This window comes from Melitaea cinxia, chromosome 14, assembly GCF_905220565.1.
Source record: "Melitaea cinxia chromosome 14, ilMelCinx1.1, whole genome shotgun sequence".
Lineage (NCBI taxonomy): Eukaryota > Metazoa > Arthropoda > Insecta > Lepidoptera > Nymphalidae > Melitaea > Melitaea cinxia.
Window position 1 is genome coordinate 4,073,900 of NC_059407.1, and position 22,453 is coordinate 4,096,352.

General features: G+C 33.1%; 1 protein-coding gene across 1 annotated transcript in view; it reads left to right on the top strand.

Annotated features, from left to right (window-relative positions):
• LOC123659849 (tyrosine-protein phosphatase Lar) overlaps positions 1-22,453 on the top strand; it is a 122,754-nt gene that overhangs the window by 52,162 nt on the left and 48,139 nt on the right. Inside the window, exon 5 of the mRNA XM_045595015.1 lies at positions 14,292-14,486. Coding sequence (XP_045450971.1) covers positions 14,292-14,486 — 195 coding nt within the window. The remainder of the gene's footprint in view (positions 1-14,291; positions 14,487-22,453) is intronic.

A 22,453-nucleotide genomic window follows, 5' to 3' on the forward strand; every position in this document is an offset into this window, starting at 1 on the left:
CCTACGATCCCCCGTTTTAACCCCAAAAAGGAGTTGATTTCTAAAGATACATTATTTGGACACCTTTTCACCATCTATAGAGCTTACATTTCAAATTTCAAGTCTCTTACTTCAAAAACATAGGACTTTTATACAAACTTCCAACCCCCGTTTTACCCCCTTAGGGATCGAGTTTCGTAAAATCCATTCTTAGCGATAGTTTATGCTCTATAAAGAGCTTACCTGCTAAATTTTAAGTTTGTAGGTGTCATAGTTTTGGAGATCTTGTGATCAGTGAGTCAACCTACGATCCCCCGTTTTAACCCCAAAAAGGAGTTGATTTCTAAAGATACATTATTTGGACACCTTTTCACCACCTATAGAGCTTACATTTCAAATTTCAAGTCTCTTACTTCAAAAACATAGGACTTTCATACAAACTTCCAACCCCCGTTTTACCCCCTTAGGGATCGAGTTTCGTAAAATCCGTTCTTAGCGGATGCCTACGTCTTATAAGGAGCCTACCTGCCAAATTTCAAGTTTGTAGGTGTTATAGTTTCGGAGATTTCGTGATGAGTGAGTGACCTTTCGCTTTTATATATATAGATTATAGATTATAGATTAAATCAGATATTTAGACGCAACAGTTTCGTTTCATGTAAACATTATCGAAATAAATATTTTCATATTTTCTTATTTCTCTTTGTAGATCCGGATTTTTACTAAACTGAACTACTTATTATTTTTCAATAATAATAGTACACATGAAAAAAAAATTGTAATAGAATAAAAAAAACTTTGAGGGGTATGAAAAGAATATAAATATAGTAATGAAAAGAAAATAGAATGTTGACATGTTAATTTTGTTAGAATTAGAGTTAATATTGTGGTCAGTGCAATCATGAAAACAGCTAGGCTACAATCGCGATTCTATAAGAAATTCTGTTCGGTCTGTGTGAAACAGTACAGCGCCGAACCGCTTTCAGTATGACGATACTTTCGCTGCCGACATTAAATTTCGCTCAGACATTTTAATACCCGAATCCTAAAGTCCGTATCGGGTTCGTTATCGTTAACTCATATTACCGAACGTCGAATGAAACTCGAATATGCTTTCGAAGAATACGCCCTTGAAATACGATACTTATTGAGATGATTTAAGAACTGATTTCTGTTGAATAAATCGACGTCTTTTAATTTCGTCTCGTGTGTCGAGATGACAGAAGCATTTATTTACAGAATTTACAAAATAAAATTATAATCCAGCTATTACACCCGTACGCTTGCAACACTAGAAGCAACGCAAAGCCATTGCCGATCTTTTCGATGAACTTTGACCACCTTACTCACCACAGGAACTTAACACACTCCTTGGGAGGGCAATATTGTTTATTTGTGATCATTTTTGTTGTGTGATTTGATTCACGATACAGCACTTTTATTCTACTGGAAACCATCGAGTTTAAAGCTAACGTTAAAGGCATATGTTTTTTTTATAATGTGTTAACACTTATTTTCAAGAGAGAGAATAATTATAAAATTACTTTAAAATTTCAATCAAAGATAATATTCTCGATTATTCAGGAAAAAAAAACTTATAACGAATTTACTATCGACGTTTTTGGCAATGTTTATTTTTGTATATAATGTCGATAATAATCAAACTACGTGTCGATAAACCAATACTTATTAATTAGTATAAGAGATTTTTTCTTAACATTCATCTTATTGATATTAGTCTACAAACTAAAGTTTTTAATATAAAAAGGAATCCTCTTTTTAAAATAACTTAATGAAAACAAAGCTGTACACATAAATACATGTCTTATTAACTTCTGAGATGATAAAGTCAGAAGAGGTACCTGATCTGATCATTTAATTTCGAATTTCTGTAAAAACAGTCATAATAACTACCAATTCCAAAATTGATAATCGTGAAATACTATTTTCGAAAATTAAATTTAATAAAATTATTATGCTTTCACTAAATTCAAACCGTAGAATTTTTCTAAATGAATTAAAACATATTTTAATTTTCAACAAGGATAAAAAATAATCCTCCCGTCAATTTTAAATTTAAAACCGTTCTGGAACATTCTTTTCTATATTAAGCTACGTTGTGCCGCAAAAGACGTGGCCGCCATTTTTTTCCTCACTATCTGAAACTTGCAGCGTTCTTAGTATTTCATCGCTTTGTTTCGTTTCGTATTTCAACATTTAATTACTACTGTAAGTTCGCCGGGAATTATTTATTTCATTTCAAATTGTTGGATTTCTATTATGGTCTCTAATAGGACGGTTTACGAATGATGTTGAATTTATTTTGTTTTATTTCCATTTTTTTTTTTTATTTCACTAAAGAGTTCGTTAGCGATGGTTTTATTGTTCGAACACATATTATATAATCTGTGTATTCTTTATTACTTATTAATAAAATAGTTTAGGAACTATTTTATCAAAAAATATTGTATTTTTTGACTTTTTTAAATTACATACTATTGAGACTAAATATGGTATACGACGTAAATATATAATCTGTTCTACTTATTTAACAATCCAGTTTCAATTGCAGCTAAAATATTTAAATAAGTCAGATCTATCATAGTACTGTTAAAAATGTATATTAAACATGTAATTAACAAAATTAACAAAATTATTGTGTAAAAAGATTAGGAATGGCGATAAAGTTTATAACTTTATATTTTTTAATGTATTACATTGTAGATTATGTTGATACGTTTTAAGTGTGATTTGTCACGATTTAAAAAAGTACTTCGGGGACTAAACTGTGTTTGGGAGAAATTAGAGCATACAAATTTTTCTAAAATATTAAACAAAAAAAAATCATCTACTTTACTAATATATTTTATTATGCATATAACTCCATATAATGCCTTGGAACGCGTTCCATTTTGTGTCCTAAATGTTTAAGCAACTCACTGTATTAAAAAATCGCTATATCTTATATACAAAATTCTCGTGTCACAATGTTAGTTAAAATACTCCTCCGAAACGGGTGGACAGATTTTTATGAAGTTTTGTGTGCATATCGGGTAGGTCTGAGAATCGGCCAACATCTATTTTTCATACCCCTAAATTATAATTTGGGATAGTCATCTTCTAGGCAAGCGCACACTATCTTAGACTGCTTCTTCACTTGCCCTCAGGTGAGATCGCAGTCAAGCGCTAGTCTATATTTAAATATATATATGGCAAAACAACGTTTGCGGGATCACCTAATTTATGTATTAAAACTAAAAGAAAATACTATTAAATTGTTTAAAAAAAATAAAATCATGTCATATTTTTTTTATAACCTGTATAAAATAATACCTACAGATTAAATCGCAAAAGATTGCCTTACACTAGCAACATCAAAGAGAATTTTACAACCTACCTGAACAGGAGTCTTTGTTGCAGCCATAAGACGACTCATCATTTTCCCCTTCACATACAAATTGCATTTGAATAGCTTAAGGCACATAAGTTTTAGCTTAGGTTTCATAGGTCACCGTCTCGTACAAAAGAACTAATAATATTAGGAACATTTAGTCATAGATTCAATTTTTTGTTAATAGTAAGTAAACCTGAATTTACAGACCTAGATCTAAATAAATCTAATCTGGAAAATTTCAGGACAAGCTTTTATATGATATAAAATTTTACAATTGAATAAAATGAAGGGTTTGACTACTACAACGTTAATTTTCTCCTTTTCAGTGCATTGAAATAAAAGTTTTTTTTTTAATATATTTCTTTTACAAGCCCGCGAGTGCGGAGCTTCTTGCCGATTCTTCTCTGCAGAATCTACATTCTGAATCAGTGATATCTTTACAAAAGCCATAATTCAACTTTTATAGAGTCACTAGCTGACTCTGCAAACGTTGTCTTGTCGCTAAATGCTATTTAAAAATAGGGGTTAGTGGTAGAAGGGTGAAAATTTAGGGTTGTATGTATTTTTCAACGCCAAATCATAATAAAATAAAAAATAAATAATTTATCTAAAAATTAAAAAAAGGTTAGGGGTGGACTACCCTTAACATTTAGGGGGATGAAAAATAGATTTTGTTCGATTCTCAGACCTACCCAATATGCTCACAAAATTTCATGAGAATCGGTTAAGCCGTTTCAGAGGAGTTTAACAACAGACACCGCGACACAAGAATTTTATATATTACATATAATTATTAAAAGTTATTATGAATTCTTGAAAAAAAAAATTTTTAAAGTTTTGATTCAATTTGTGCCTAATGATTGATTTAACAGCATATACAAATAGCTTTGTTAAACAGAAATTCGTCCAGTAAAACAATTTTACCACCATATATTACTTATCCTTTAAAACCTTTGTAAAAGCCAGAAATAAACAACCCAGACCGTTAGCATTTCCGTGAAATGAGATGAAAATATTTAATGTTAAAAGCGAAACGTAATATTTCCCGCCTCGTTTTACAACTCACCGACCCGAACTCGGCCTTAAATTATTATATTATTCATACATCTAAAAATATATTATTTTTTTAAGGTTATTTTGTTACAAGCCGCGTAATAGCTGGCCAGCGGATACGTCGCTAAATAAATAAACAACGAAAAAAAAAAATAATAATAACCAAATTTGTACTCCAATTAATCTTACTGGAAATTATTTTATTATTGCCGTTCTTGCACAGTGATAAATTATTAGTTATAGACATAGATTTTTTTCACTTTCTTGTTTAAATGAAATCAAAATTTTAAAACTAGTAGATGTCTGTTCGTAATGTTTTCTGTCTTTATTTAATTATATTAATATTTTTTTTTGTTAAGTTTAAACAAAAAAAAAAATGCATCAAAAGCACCTTCCAATCGTCATTAAAATTTCGGGTTGTCTGGAAGAAATGGCTAACTAGCCATAAGACCGCCTCTTGTACTACACATTCTTAAGTTGTCTGTATTATTATTATTTTGTATTTGCATATTGTGGTGTACAATAAAGAGTAAATAAATAAATAAATAAAATTTAATTTAATTAAAATTATTTTTAAAAGTGAAGCAACCAGAGAATTTTTGACGGTTGTGATTGGAAGTTAAAACAGTTATAACAAATTTGTCGTAAATTTCAATAGCACTAAAGTCGTTATCTATACAAGTAGAAGTTGTCTTAGTGACTCAAGTTGATTCTCAATATCTGTATGTTAATTAAAAGAGTTAAACACATTAATTAATCTACTACTAATCGTTGGTTCCTTTACCTACTTTTTCTTTTGCCTACATTAATATCACCACACAACATATTGTTTAGAACTTTTAAACAACCTTTTAGCAACGATTCATTGGTAATAGTTAGTCGTTGTATAATATTATTCGTCTTTAAAAATAAATAAAAAATAATATAATAGTTATGCGTACCCTTGTTAAATTTCAAACGTCAAGATGTTACGGTTATTACAGAATTAATATTAATTAATTGATTTACTTATTAAAGAAAAGACATCCCTCGAGGTTTCGTTCGTATAAAATTTTGACACTAATCAGTTTGACGTTTGTGGTTACGCCATCTTTCCCAAGTCTTTACCAAGTCTTGTGTAAGATTTCAAGGCATTTAATATTTTACTGTTTATTAAAGAAATATTGAAACAACAGTCTCGTTTAATCCTGAAAAATCTAGTGGTATGCACGGTATTTAGTAAAATACACTCGATCTTCGTTCTGGTAAGTCTACTGGTCGTAACAGTAATTTTAAAAGTACCTAATATAACAATGACCTGTTTGACCTTTTTGTGGATAAAATTTATCATGTACATAAGTTTTGAATATATTTGATAGCAGGAGTCAAAATAGGCTATTAGGACTTGTACCTATCCCACATGTCTGAGGGGTGGCCTTGTTGTGAGCGAGGCCACCGCACCATTGTGCCGGGGCCCGGAGGTTTCGTCCGGGCCTACTGCCGGGGCGAGGTGGCGAATCCTATCGCGACCCCATCTAGGCCTACCCAGGTGGACGGCTGCTCACACGTGGTGGTGGACTTGTTTCGCCTCAATTAAGAAACTATTCCATTTATATTCCCAATTGTGAATAGTAATATGCCATAAATATAGTTGTGGTAGTTTAATGATGGAAACCAATAATATGTCATAAAATTTTATCTGTTAGATACCGTCATCCGTCAAATAGCGTTATCTACAAACGGTGGAACAGGCCCATATAATTAGGTACTCGAGATGTTCTCTAAGATATTTAATCCTATCGCAGGCTACTGCTGGACACAGGCCTCCACAAGTTCGTGCCAAAAAGAGCGTGAACCCATGTGTGTTGCCCATAGTCACCACGCTGGGCAGGCGGGTTGGTGACCGCAGGGCTTGCTTTGTTGCACCAAAGACGCTGCTGTCCGTCTTCGGCCTACAGTGTATGTCAAAGCCAGCAGTTGGATGGTTACCCCGCCATCGGCCGGTTTTTTTAAGTTCCAAAGTGGTAGTGGAACTGTGTTATCCTTTAGTCGCCTCTTACGACACCCTCACTCTACTCATCATTCATCGTACTAAATTGTGTAGATTGTATAGAATTCACTGCTACAATACGTTAAAATTTTTACATATTTTTTTATTAAAGGTATATCTTTTGTTCATAATGAATTCGATATATTCGTTCTATTAAACATTTAAAATTACAACGCGATTATAATTTCAATTAATCGAACGCCGAAATTAATTTAAAGTTAATTAATTTATAAACCTATCTTTTAAACGTATAATAAAAATTCCCTTTTTGTAAATGTAATAGCTCAAATAAAGAGTCTTTTATAAATGTGATGATGCACGCGGTTTTGTGTACTTTTCTTGAGTGATACAACTTATGAGTTTACTAACGCACCGCTACTTTTTTTTTCGTGAATAAATTGTTTTAACTTTTTTTTTTAATTTTCTCTTATATAAAACCTTGTCGTGACTGTTCCAAGCAAAAATAATTATCCAGGTTCGTGCAATCCAAAACTATTCAAATTATTAGTATATTTATAGAACGTTTTGTAGTTCTATCATAAACTTTCAAAATTGGCATTAATAACAATGGTTCAAAATTTTTAAGTACGAAAAGCTAACAAGAATTATGTGGAAGTTCATCATTTCACAGTAAAATTCCTTTCGGTCTTAATTTTCATCGCAGACTTCGTTTAAACCGTAATGGATTTTCGTGAATAGTTAATAAGGCTTAAAATCGCATAAACCTGACAAGTTTTAGGCCTAAAGGTGTTAAATTAACGTCAGCCCTATCGTTACGCGTTAAGGTGCATTATCAGAAAACTGTGTAAAAGTGATAAATTTTACCCTAACTTGATATTAATTACGCGGCCCGCATTCAAACTGGCCGCAAATTGTAATATATCGCACAGCTCGTTATATTAACTGCCCATATAAATTAATCTATGATTGTCGCTTTGATCCTACCACTTGTCAATCCTTGCACTTGTCTTAAATATTTAATGAAAACTTATAATTAATTTAATGTAAGAAAAATTCCTACTTCCTATTTCAGAGATAGGACTTTCACTTTTATCAGATGTAAATGAAGTCTAGTCTGTTTTGATACATTCAATCAGGTTGTATGTGGCATTTGAACAACCTTATATGTTAGCTTTATATTTACAGCCATTGACAACAGTTCACGAATGGTGGTACAAGTAGTTGCCTAAATCGACCGCAACCCCCAGTTCGTGTTCAATCTCCGCTTAGACAAAATACGAGTATTTCTATACCTATGCACAAAATATTCGTTTCTATTCTGGATTCTTATGTGTTTTCCCACTGTGCCTCCTGGCACTGTGGAGCACGTAAATCCATCGGTACCAGGTCTTTACTAATGATAGTGAAACTTTCCGCCAACCCGTACTGGAGCAGCTTTCTCTCGTTTATATGGCACTAGTAAACTCAACACTGATTGTTTATTCCAAACGAAATTGAGCCAGCGATTATCGCAATTCCATTCTCAGACTCATTTTCAACATTCATATTCAAATAAGATATTAAAATACTAAAAATTATAAAGTCGGATAATCCTATTTAATTCCTTTTATCTCAATTCCATCATCAAAATAAAGGATTGTTATTAAAAGTTTTTTAATTTGCAATAAAAAGTTTAAATAACTTCCGAGTTATGATAATGTTAAATAAAATAAAGTTTTAAAGTCTTTTTCTTATTTCTGTATAATTTTCATTTGTATTTCTATTTTGGTCTAGAGTAGTGGGCAGTGCCCACTATTTTTTTAATCTGTTGGAAAATACAGGCACAATACAATAAGGCACTTAATCGTAAAAGCGAGCTGCTCCTATGTTTTTATAAACAGACTTGACAGCATTTACCTTAAAAATACACAATTAAAGAGTCAAGACATACATTTACATAGAAATATTTTTATGATTGTTAGCATTGAACTTTTTAATTCTAACAATTATTAAAATATTGGATTTTGTATTAATATTACTATTATTGTTTATTCGTTTAAAACCGGAACAGTACATAGATGTCGACACCATCTTCCGAATTGTTAATATTAATTTACGATTGGTCAGTCGCCATCTTTATTGTCTGTTTTATAGGGTAGTTACCCAATAAATACTTTTATCATTCACGTTTATGCTTCTAATAATTTTATAAGATTGTATTGATTGTAATTTTATTAGATTGTAGCGTTCTTATAGTAATTGTTATTTGTTGAAGTACTGGAAGAGCATAACGATGGAGACACCGTTTTCCGAATAGTTGATACTAATTATCTGATTGGTCAGTCGCCATTTTGTAATCTATTGGCACAATTATAGTTCTATGAATATGATAATTTGTAAGTAAAGAGGCAGTTATTGTTTAATTATTGTGCGGCTAGCGTTGCTGCTTGATACGTGGTTAGTGTGATAACTAATTTGATGTAGTTAAAAGTGTGTATAGTGAATGAATAACTACAGATTCGAAGTGAGAAATAAGTGTTTCGTTGAGTGTTCTCAGTCGTGCTCTACATGATGTAATTTTTTATAAAAAAACGAGTGTGCTTTAGACCAGACGACTCAAGTGAAACTTACGAAAGGTAACTTTCTCTCTTTCTATCTTCACTAACTTACCTCCCTTTCAAATTTCCGTTTGCCTCACCGTTCCGTTTGCATTCACCAGCTTACTCCCCAAGCCAAGTATACGTAAAGAAGTTTTACTTCAATAAAATTGGATAATCCGCTTGGAAGTGACAATACACACGTTAACCCTATAATACATCCCCCTTAGCGTCGGAGGTTAATAATTAAAAAGTATACCATAAAAAATTACGAAAATATTTCATTGAAAATTTAACAAATTATTACATGTTAATAATTATTTATGAAAGTTCTTAATACATAGTATTATACAAGTATGTCACGGGTCACTAAAGCTGTTTTAATGCCTTAGACGTCAAGAGAAATTAATGTAATAAGCCTTCAAGATGACGGTAGCTCTAGGCTATAATATCTCAAATATTTAAACGAGAAGTTAGTTTTATTTTGCACATGAGTCTGTATTCGCCTACAAAAATAGATATACTTAATATGTTTACTACATTAAGGGTCTTTTTCGTCGGTTGCGTTGTAAGTTTATCTCGTAAGTAAGCTGATGAGTTTTATCAAAAGAAGGTAACATGTACCGTTAGAGCCACTTTGACTTCAACTACTAAAAAATATCTGACGAAAACTTGACTAAAGTTGAGTTCGAAGGTAAAAAATAAACTTTATTTTTTGAATACAATCATCATTACAGCCTATACAGTCCACTGCTGGACATAGGCCTCCACAAGTTTACGCCAAAAATAACGTGAACTCATGTGTTTTGCCCATAGTCACCACGCTGGGCAGGCGGGTTGGTGACCGCAGTACTAGCTTTGTCGCACCGAAGACGCTGCTGCCCGTCTTCGGCCTGTGTATTTCAAAGCCAGCAGTTCGATGGTTATCCCGCCATCGGTCGGCTTCTTAAGTTCCAAGGTGGTTGTGGAACATTGTTATCCCTTAGTCGCCTCTTACGACACCCACGGGAAGAGAGGGGGTGGCTAAATTCTTTAGTGCCGTAGCCACACAGCACAATACAAATGCAAATTTGAATACAATAAGAACACAATAACAACAGCGTATGAAAAGTTATAAAAGTTTAAACATATGTTAAAAGCGAAGAAGAAATGAGAGAAAGGCAGTAAGTAATAGGCTAGTAGTTCTACACATGTTGTTTAGTAATAAAGTACTATAGTTGAATATAAGCAAAATTTTTAGATGCAATTAAGGTACTTTAACCGGCTTTAAAAAAGTAGGAGATTCTCAATTCTTTGGATGATTCTTTATTTAATCGAAAAGTGGTTCTATTTAAAAATTGAGATCTGACAAGTACTTTTTGTGTTATATCTAATGTGCGTATTTACTTGACTATTTTTTCGTCAACCTAAAATTATTACTTACAATAGTACTTGTAGATGTTGAAGTCGGTTTTTTTCATTGTAGGCAAACACAATTATTCACTCCAAACCCTCTCGTACTATTTACCCGTCTCATATGCAGTGCACCTACGTTTCTACCGATAAATCTGATTCGTGCGTATCCGTCAATCTTCTATGGAGTAGTGTGAAGGATTAAGCTTACTATTCATTCTTCTCGACTTAACCTAGCAGTAAAACGTTAATGTTTTTTTTTAATTTTCCGATTTTTGTATTTGTACTCGTACGATTTTTTATTTTGGCCTCAGACTTTAGTTGAGAAGAACTTAGCTGATACCTAGTAAACAACTAAATATAGATATGATTACGATTCAGCTTGTATTCAGCTTGTTGTTGCTGCATAGGCCTCTTTTTCCATGTAGGAGATGAAAAGTAAATTAAATAAATAAATGTCGAAAACGGGGGCACAGCACCTCTATGATCTCAGACGAGGAGCAACATCTCTATGGTTTTTAAAAATATTTGCTTAATATGGAGATAGAAAGTGCAGCAATTAGTTTCCAGCGCAAATATAGTCACTATCATTATATTTATCTAAAAATAATGGCTTAGAAAAATGTAATCTTTTGATTCTACGGTCGCGGGAAAATATCGGCACGTTCAGAATGACGATCGTGATAAGTCCTGAAGAATAAAAAAGTAATCAAAATAACAGAGAAAGTGTAAAAACAAGTCTCAGAAATATGTAAATACTGTATAGTGTCACTGGAGCGTCTTCGGTGCGACAAAGCCAGCCCTGCGTTCACAAACCCGCCTGCCCAGCGTGCCTGCCAACTGTGGGCAAAACACACGAGTTCACGCTATTTTTGGCGTGAACTTAGAGAGGCCTATGTCCAGCAATGGACTGCGGTGGGCTAAAGTAGTAGTATAGTGTTAACACAGCTCTTAAACCCCATATCTTAAAGGCAAACAGATTGCACGCGTATCTCACCCGCAATGTGGCGAAGTAAAAAGTTTTCACTAACTTAGTTACAGCCTGCATTTCACAGAAGCATCGTAATACGTAGATTTAACTCGGTTATCCGATCGGTTGCCATGACAACGAGGTATATGCTCTCACACAAGACTTTATCGTGTAGAAATTTGATTATCGTAGATTGTTTTTGCTAAAGTCTGTCGAGGAGTATTCCCCTGTTTGTAAAGAATAAGTCATAGGCGGGAAGCGAGTTTTTCTAATTTTCTATTAATTTCCTATACTAGGCTTATATTTAACAAATAAATAAAGGCAGAAGCAGTAAGATTGTAATTACCGAATTATGTTTAACTTGTCCCATACATGATACCAATTTCTAAAATAAAATAGAATTTGATAATAATTTCATAATATTGACAGTTAAAAACATTTCTTCTTTAAATATAATACTAATTACTAAATTATATCATCTTAATATATATAAATCTCGTGTCACAATGTTTGTCCTCAATGGACCCCTAAACTACTTAACCGATTTTAGTCAAATTTGCACACCGTGTGCAGTTTGATCCAACTTAAAAGATAGGCTATATTTTATTTTGATATATTATGTTATTATTATATTTCAGAACAAAATAAGGTGATACGAAGTTCGCCAGGTCAGCTAGTAAGAATATAATTTAAAGAAGCGAAGAATCGCTTGTATCTGTAATAGGTACTTTACAAGCTTGGAACACTTATTTGTCACATAGTTATGGATTTTTTGTCGTTACTCATCATCATCATCATCATCATTTCAGCCGATCACAGTCCACTGCTAGACATAGGCCTCCATAAGTTCAAGCCAAAAATGGTGTGAACTCGTGCGTTTTGCCCATAGTCACCATGCTGGGCAGGCGGGTTGGTGACCGCAGGGCTAGTGTTGCAAGCTTTGTCACACCAAAAACGCTGCTGCCCGTCTTCGGCCTGTGTATTTCAAAGCCAGCAGTTGGATGGTTATCCCGCCATCGGTCGGCTTTGTAAGTTCCGAGGTGGTAGTGGAACTGTGTTATCCCTTAGTCGCCTCTTACGACACCCACTGGAAGAGAGGGGGTGGCTATATTCTTTACTACCGTAGCCACACAGTTGTCGTTACTCACCAATAGTAAATAAGCATGTAATATTTATTTTAATTTCTCTAATATTTTTCATGAAAACAAAAAAAAAAATCTTTAGTTATATTTACTTAAATATAAATTTCCTATTTTTCTCAGTACTTAATTATAAACGATCGCTTCATTCCTTGTCTTGTATGATGACGTAACTCAATTGCGATACCAGCTTATAACAACATTGTGTTGACAACATGATGTCGCTTCGGATGTAATATTTTTTTACAGGTTGAAAAAACAAAGCTTAAATCACAAAAAAAAATCATTACAAGACTAAAATGTATTACAGTTTTAGTCATTATATCTTTAAATATATTTTCAAGTACACTACGATTTGTTACAAATTATTATTATATTATACATCAATTACCATTGAAACATTAGTTAAATTTATCCTATAAAGATATCACACAATTTCCTAAAAAAATATTTAATAAAAACCTTATTATTAAAACGCAAATTAGAAAAAAAGAAGGAACATTGCTCTATACGAGAGTGGTAGATACTCGTTCGATATACAGCGAGTTGTTTTGATATCTTTTGTAAATTAGTACGTGAAGCAAAAACTTTTTAACCCATTTTACGTAAATTGCGCGAACGAAAGGAGTATGACATCCCGCATACTTAAAGTTTATATAGAGAAGGAGTGCAGAATGCTAATATTTTTTTTTAATTATGCCTAAAAAATACATTAAATCAATAAAAAAAAAAATTACACACACTACCGTGTTTTTGACACACACACGCATATACATATAATACCTACTCTTTTGTTTATTATTACAGAAGTATATATATATATGAGGTATATGTACTGTTCGTTGTACAATGTACATGACTCGTAATGTTAATGACAGCCAATGATAATAGCTAGGCCAACGCGTTATTACTGCATTACAAACTTTCCCCTAAAGTAGTAGTAAACCTTATACACATAACTTTAAAGTATATTTTCGAAGAAACTCAAAGTTAAGATGACTGAGAGTACAATAATGTAAAAGATGACAAGTAAGAGATGACAATAAACCTTTTATTTAATTTTATTCAGTATTTATTCCAAAATACTTAGTAAATTATTAAATAAAAGAATTGTGTCATTATTACAAATATTTCTCAATATTATTGCATTTATCTGTTACGGACTTAAATTGTACAGTGCTAAAGATTCCAAAAACTTAATTTCACAGCTCAATGAAATCACTTCAATACTAAGTCGTAACATTTCAAGTCTTCGCCCGCCTCACGAAATCCGATGTCCAATATAAAACATAACCAGCTGAAACAAAGGAAATAATGTCAGTTTTGTTGCTTAATCAAATTTCGTTCAGTTCGGCCGAGGGCGGAATTTCATTTGGGGAATTAACATTTCACTATTTTCATTTTACTACGTTTTAAGATTTGGGAAGATATTTCCGCAATTCGTAACTAGAACCAGAATCTCGGAAATCTCTTTCTGAAAATCCATTGTTTTGAGTTTGAAGGTTTATATTAAAATGTGATTTTAAATTAATGAAGTAGGCGTTACATTTAACGATCAAGATGTAAATGGTGTATTTTTTTGTGTTGTGTGGTGTCGGATTAGTGACAGGGTTGTATCCTGTCGAGGGTTTACGATTTTATCTCAATCGATAAACATCTACTCATATGCAAAATTATCGAAAAAATGTGCTCTACAAAAGTAAATTCAGAACCTCTTTTATTCATTCGACATAATTAAGAGATCCCCAAATTAATAAAAAAACTACCACAATTCACTAACAGTTATATCTCTTTACAGCTGACAAGGTACCGCCAGGCTTCCCCACCATCGCGCCGCCATCTTCCACCATGGTGGTAGAAGTCGGCCACACTGCCACGCTGCCGTGCCAGGCCAGTGGCAACCCTACACCCCGTATCCGTTGGCTATGGAACTCTCTGCCGTTGGACGTTGCATCCAACCCTAGATACGCGTTACTAAACGATAAGATGCATGGTAAGTAGTTGAATGAACTTTAGAAAAAACTAAGAACGAATTATTTTTTAATGTGGGGTATTCCTATACCCAAAACAAAGTTAAACCGTTATCCTTTCGTCACAGATTGCTTTAAAAACCAACATTTATTTATTTATTATTAACTTAGTTGTGTATTCAACTTGTTAAAGTAACGTCTCTAACTGTCCCTTAATGAATCTCCTTCATACTTATCTTTGATAAAACGTCTTCAAAAATTGCCTTCATAACTACTGCAATGACTTTCCTCTGATGAAGGAGACTCATTCTTAACGTATCGACCCGGACCTAGTTGACTAAAATATTATATCTTTTTAAAATTTTCCTTATTAAAATTTGACTTCGTCACCTTGTTTGATCAACGCCATCAATTAATTACATTTAATTAGTGAAATGAGGTACAAAAAATACCGTCGGGACAAATTTAATTTTCAACTCCTAATAAAAGTTCGTCTACTTCTGTGCTCGCGAGCGAGACGAAGACGACGAAATATTAATTATATCAATTTCGCGGCGAAAATGTCATTCCGTTTCAATTTCTTAGTACGTTTCAAACGATCCGTAGTGTTTGGAGTTTGCTGAAAGCAATATAGTTAACGCTAAACCAAATAGTACACTGAAGTTCCCTCTTTTCGTTGAACCATCAATGAAAACAGTTCGTTCCCTTTCGCTTAAATTAAACTAAAAAACTGTCGAATACCGTATTCACGTCTGTTTTGCAGTTAACGATAAATATTTATTTACCGGAGACTTTTAAATAATTTAAGCAAAGCTCGAACTGAAGCGTCGAAAATCCGCCCCATATTCGTCGGAACGTTGATAAATTTAATTTTAATACTATTATGCACTTCACAAGAGGTAAAAGTAATTTAAATTCAGTTAGAGCAGGCCCACAGAATCGCCTTGGGCTCTTTTAATCTCATTAATTTTAATTTATTCGAGTGGATTATTTCTTCGGTCCCCAATATTTCATAGACACTTTATAAATGAATCGTATTAGATTGAAGAATTCACGTTACGGCCTATTAGTCTGGAATCCCGAGACGATAAAAGATAGATTTGAAACGAACGATGTCTTAAATTGGATAAATTGTGAATCTTATCAATAAATTAGAAAGATTGACAAATCGTTCATGTCATTTCTTAGACAAACCACGATCAGGTGCCGTCTGTTATTTCATTAAAACGAATATTGCTTTCGGATTAAACAGGGAAGAGAGACGAATTTACCCAATATTAAGGTAAGGTAGCCTAAAAGCTTAAGGCTGTATCGTGTATTTACAGTATGAAACCGAGCTGACGTATTCTGGGTCAATTATCATTTGGTCGGTATACGACAGGTTTCTTTATTCCTTGCATCGAGTAATTAAACCACGCTACGACGTTATTTTGCTTTTTTCAAGTGACACTATGAGAATAAAAAGATATTTTTTCTCTCTAATTAATAATACATAAAAAGAAGAATGAAATACAATAAGCTACGTATTTCAATTTAACAATACAAAAGCTATAAGGTCGAACAGCTATTAAATTAAAGACATAACGACAAAGCTCTAGCACAGACCCTTGTAGGAACACAACCGCCATAACTTTTATAGGGAATTATTATTTTATCATCTGTTATTGCGAGCCGTGTGTAAATTATATGCGTAACAAAGACAGGCTGGTTTTACGATCTTTCACATAGCAAAATTAACAACTATACTTGAGTAGGACTGATTTTCACGGATGTTCGCTCAATGGAAATGGTAATATTAGTTTTTTTCTTACATATATTTTTGTTATTTATATCTGTATTCGATACAAAATTATCTCTTCGGACATAATATTTTTCTTTAATTTTAATTATGTTTTATTGTACAGCTTAACATGTCATAAACAATATTATCTTAATGTATCTATAAAATAATAATCTTATAGTGATATTATGTCGTTGAATTTATTCTATATATAATAACACAAAAAATGTTTTATTTAATTCGCTTAAGTATTTTTATTTCTTTAACGTCTTATATATATTAGTAATGTTAGTAATAATAATTCTCTTTGGTCTTAGTTATACACGCCTTAACATACTCGTATTTAATATATAAATGAATATAATATATCCTTATAGTAATTAATATAATTGACTAAATCATACATGACATTTTCTTTAAATTTATATTAAAAACAATTCTTCATAATCATATCCAGGCTGAGATTGCCGTTATACCTACACACCCAAAGCTAGGTGGTCGTGATTGCGGCCTACGGAGCGAGATTACAATTCATTTGCATACAAATGCCGAGTCCCTCCAAGTTTGAATGAGACGGTATGGTCGACTGTTGTTCTAGCAAAAAGCGGGTCTTAACTCGTACAACAATAACAGTGGCATGGGCGTGGTCCGACTTGATTGAGATCGTATGTCCTCGCCGAACCACGCCCCTTGCCGCTTCCAGATGATGTCGTTTTTCTAAGTCTTTGTAAACTTTACAAGTGACACACTATAAGGGTCGACTTGGTGCTTGGTGAATGGGGCATTTTGATTTAATTACCGTGTCACTTAGTAGCCAGGCCTTATAACATCTGTACCGTGTTTATTATATCGCCTCGTCGAGTTGATAAAGTCTCTCTCGGGGTTCCAGCGTTGTTTATAGACGAAACGTTGCCTATCTCGAATATTTGAGTTTGCTCACTGCTGTTTTTTATTCCGTAATATTGAAGTAAGATTTTGTAATGATACTTTTATGTGTTCTTATCTTTTTGTTTATACAATATTGTACTTCACGAAAATGACGTTTTACGATTTTACGAAAAAGAAATACGTATTAAATTATATCTGTAAAAGTATAAAACAGCTAGTTTTTTAAATAAATTGCGGTAACTAAATTTGTTATAAATATAAAAAAGAAAAATTATTGTCGTAAGTGTTTCATTGCGTAACAGTCAAATACTTAACAATTTACGCAACTCCGAGTAGCGCGTCAAAAACGCCAAGTCAAAAAAGAAGGATGACAATTTCACGCGAAAAAAATGAGAGTCATGATCGCAAACATGTCAGGGAGGGTCCAAATCGCGAGTGGCGCCCCTGAGGCCTTCCCGGTAATCAAATAAAACAGCGGCGACTACGTGGAGGGATCCGGGGATTACCGTAAGCCACGAAACGTACGAAACTAAAATAAAAAGCACGCCGCAATGCCCTGTATTTTATTTATAGTAAATGCCCAAATGGCTTTCACGATTCGACTATTTGTCACATTCGCCGTGTTCCGTCCACCGGCTAAGGTGATTACGACTTGCTTTTCAAGACGAATTATTGAAGTTGATTCCGGTGAAACGGACTTCCGGTAGGAACTTATTCGTACCGAATTTTCTTGTATGTATATATTACTGTTGTATTTGGTACCTCGTCAGTTTAAAATCTAATCAACCAGAAAATTTGTTAACTGTCTCTATATGACAACATTTAACATAGACATTGATTCGATTAGGTAATTTATAAGACTTGTGGTACAAACACGTGAGGTAATAATTTTATCAGAAGTAATTCTGGACCAATTTAAACGATTTTTAATATAATTTAAACAAGAACAGAAATTAAGATATATTTATTAGTTATTATATACTTTTCTCACATACTTCTCATAAATAACCATCTTTTGTAAATAATAAAATTATGTATGTTTTGAGGAGAAATTTGTAGTGTTCTTCGCTATTGATTATTATTACGCTAGTGGTCACGAGTTTTGGTCCCTGCTCATGAACAATGTTCGTATAATTCAGATATGTTTGTCGTTATCTGCAGTCTCGTCCTTCGTTTATTTACTATCATTATTATAAGTACTTCTATTTAAATCACGGACCGTTCATTAACTCGTGACCACTGTAAAGGTAGAAAAAAATATTGTTTTTCATTTCGTTATGTAAAACGTAGGCAGGTTTTTTTGACATGGCAGCTCGGACGCGGAGTGCTCTCGACCCACAAACAAACTGAGCCAATGGATTTACCATTGGCTCGCCTTCTTTTCAACACTTGAAATGACTGTACTATCTTTAAATAAATAGTTTTATGATCGTCTAGTACTATAAAATTATTTTCGTTGAGTTGAAATTTAAATTCTGAAAATAATTCGTTAAATCTGTTCATTTGTAAATATACCCACAATGTGTTTAAGTCAAGTGTATGATCCGATTCTTTTATGAATATTTTCTTCAGTGTTATGTCTTTTACTTAGTTGATGTTTTATAATATATTAGTAGAAACATTGAGTATATATGTATATAAAGGTGTTTAAATATGTAAGTATTATTATTTAGGAATATATTTTAGCTTAGCCTAACCTGTGAGGCTTTGGGCTTTGCGGCTTAGCCAGTAAGCCTTATTAGTAATTTAAAAGATGTCCTAAGCTAAACCTACATAATAAAAAGTAAAAACAAGAACATCACTAAATCACTATTTCATCTTGAAGATAAAATGAAAAAATAAATATTTAAACTTATTAAAAATGTTTCACCAAGTTTTATTTGAGGAAACACAACATAGTTTATTCTGCTTTTATAATATGTTAAGAATATGTATTATTCCGTATATTTTAACCGCGAGCCAGGTTTTTACATCAGTCTTGCAATGTTTTCTTGAGGTATTAAAATAGATGTGAAGATTTTTTCTCGAGTTTTTTCTTTTGCTGTAGTAGTTTTCTGTAATATGAATAAAACATAGCATTCCGACTATGTTGAAATATTAAGTTCCAACCAAACGGTTTAAAGAGCTGTTTAATTGGTCGACTAACTCTTTCATTATTTTATATTTTTTATATTTTTCATTATTTCATAGACGACACTGAGCTTACTGGTTAAATATGTAGTGACACAGTCAAGATAATGAAAATTATTGCATCGATTGCCATGATTTCTTTTCAAACCATTTTTATTGAGATTATAAACTCAATTTTTATCATTACGCTTCATCTTGAAGGATCAGAGCTTAATCCACCACGCTGCTCCACTGCGGGTTGGCGGATATATTCCCTACTATGAGTAACGATCGCTATCAGGTGTACATGATAACAACCGGGACCGACGGCTTAAATGCTTTCCGAGGCACGGTAGGGAGACCCACAAGGACTGCACAAACAACCAGACTACGGCAAACACCTGCATGGCCAATAAAAATGTTTGTCATGTGCAGGGATCGATCCCGCAACCGCCAGCGCAACAGGTACAGTCCATGGCATTAATTTTATCATTACAAAATACAATAGAATTTTTAACCAATCATTAAAATCCTAAACACGTCTTTATATAGAACCATTTGAAACACATACTATAACCCCCCATAAATATGTTGTCGAACATGTAATATATTTTTAATATTTCACGTCACACACGCCTGAACCAAGATATGTGTGTAAGTATAGTGAAATCGCTCTTGAACTATTCAAATAAAACAAAGCGACATTCTCTTACGAAAATCTTTTTCTCCTCCACTTCTCGTGTTATAGAACATATAATATTCAGGGGTAGTCATATTATTCGCGCATTACTTTTCAATTCATCATCCCCCGCTGAGGATTGATACGCATAAATTTTTCTTCCAGCGTCTAGAGGTGACATCGTACTAAAACTTTACGATTTATAGTATAGTATAGCAAGATCTTAAACGTTTATAAGAATAAATTAAAACTTACTGTTTAAAAAATAAAATACAGCTGTTGAATTATATAAGTATACTAACGTATTAATAAACTTCTATAAAACATATTTTATTACGGACATTTAGAGTAAAAGAGAAAATTTAAATAATAATTAGCTATCGTACTTCATACCGGTAGACGGCGAACCTAAATTTATTCTCTCGCGCCTAGGGACTGCCATATTTTTACAACACCTTCACAATATTAATACGGGATGAGATAGTGTATAAAACTTCACATGGAAAATATTAGTCCATTTACGAGGAAATGAGGATAATCAGAAACTGCGTTTCTAAGCATACTTAGCTTTTACATTAGCTAATTAATTTAGTCTCATAATTCATTCCCGGCTCATGATGTTACGTATTTGAATAAACACAAATATTAACGTGCTGAAGTGTATTTATTTAGAAGCATTAAATATGATTTTATCTCTTATTTATGTAATTATCTTTGAGTAGAATTTTCGGAAATAATTCTATTTACAATATGTTATATATAAAAAAACTGACAAAAAAGGCTTTTTGCCTTAATCTTTTTTTTTTGTTGATCGTTTTTATTAAAACATAAGTCTGTGTGATTAAATTCCTTTAACAATTAAGCAAATAATAAATTTAGAAAAAAAAGTGTGTGTGTCAGCTCCGACGCACGACAGGAGTTTTGATACTCCTTCAGATCGACTGTCTAAATAGGCACAAAAAAGGCTTACTTGTCTAAGAAAAAGATTAATACCATATCAAATGGTAAATGAACGAAAAAAATAATGCCATCTATCTGTACCCTCTTGCTTCGTTCGCCTTGCCCGGTCATACATTACGTAACGCTCAATCACGCACTCACCAGCTTACTCCCTAAGTCAAACATGGGTAAAAGGCTTTACTTCAATAAACAAAAAAGTGTTATATCTCATCTAAACATTTTAAACTGAAAATATAAAATTATATACCTATTTACTTAAAAAAAAACTATTTACAATATTGAGAACAAGAAGTTGTAACAGTACACAAACGCAATAACCACCATCTTACACATATGTATGCATTAGAGATACGGGAACATTTAATTAAATTGTATACACAACAATAACGCATCGTATGACAGTAATATATGTAATGTACTGCCGGCCGCAGCTACAGTTTGCTTTCCTTGCCTTTTATAGCTATAACTATAAATTGAGACGCTATTAGCAACATTATTAAATTCTATGTGGTTAATGTACTGTGGAATTTTTAATCGAACGAGAGATTATTTACGTTTCGTACTTATAAAATCAATAATATAGTTTTTATTTGGAGGTATAAAATTTGAAATCGAGTAAAATATAATTTGCAATATTTTATTAATTGAATTCTATTACGTAATAAAGATTTATAAATAGAATATGTTTATTAATATTTATATTAAAAAAAAGAAAAAGTAGAAATGCTCTTCAAGTAAATACCTACAGATACAGCTCACGACGAAATGCGTCAACAGACAGCTGGGGGTATAATTAAAAGAAAAATAAGTGCTATTCATAAACTTCCAACGAAATAGCCGGGTCGTACCGGTATTATACCCAGCCAGTCCACCCCGACCCTAGTAAGTTCTCTCTGGATAAATAAACTGTACACGAAAACATGAAGACAGTAGAATATCGAGGGCTCACGCGTAGATGGTCGAAGATGCTTTATCACGGAGGCCGGCCTAATCTAGCTCTTAGTAGAGACAGGAGGTGAGGTTGGTTTACTTTACGCCAACGTGGTTGATTAAGTGGTAACGCTGATCTCACGGGGACACTTATGAGACGCAGTAACTTCTAATGAACAGTATAAATGATAATTGCGTGAACTGATTTATCTTCTAAAGCGATCTTAATTCAGACGTCAAGAGATGACTTAATTAGACAACTGACTATTAATTCGTTGGTTTTACTTGTATCATCTAGAGATTAAGCTTCCCGTAACATTATTGAAATAGTACTTAATCTTTTATAAAGTAAAAAGACAAAGAAAGGAAGATGTAGCTTTCCAACAGTGCTGTGTGGCTACGGCACTAAAGAATTTAGCCACCCCCTTTCTTCCCGTGGGTGTCGTAAGAGGCGACTAAGGGATAACAAGGTTCCACAACCACCTTGGAACTTAAGAAGCCGACCGATGGCGGGATAACCATCCAACTGCTGGCTTTGAAATACACAGGCCGAAGACGGGCAGCAGCGTCTTCGGTGCGACAAAGCCAGTACTGCGGTCACCAACCCGCCTGCCCAGCGTGGTGACTATGGGCAAAACACATGA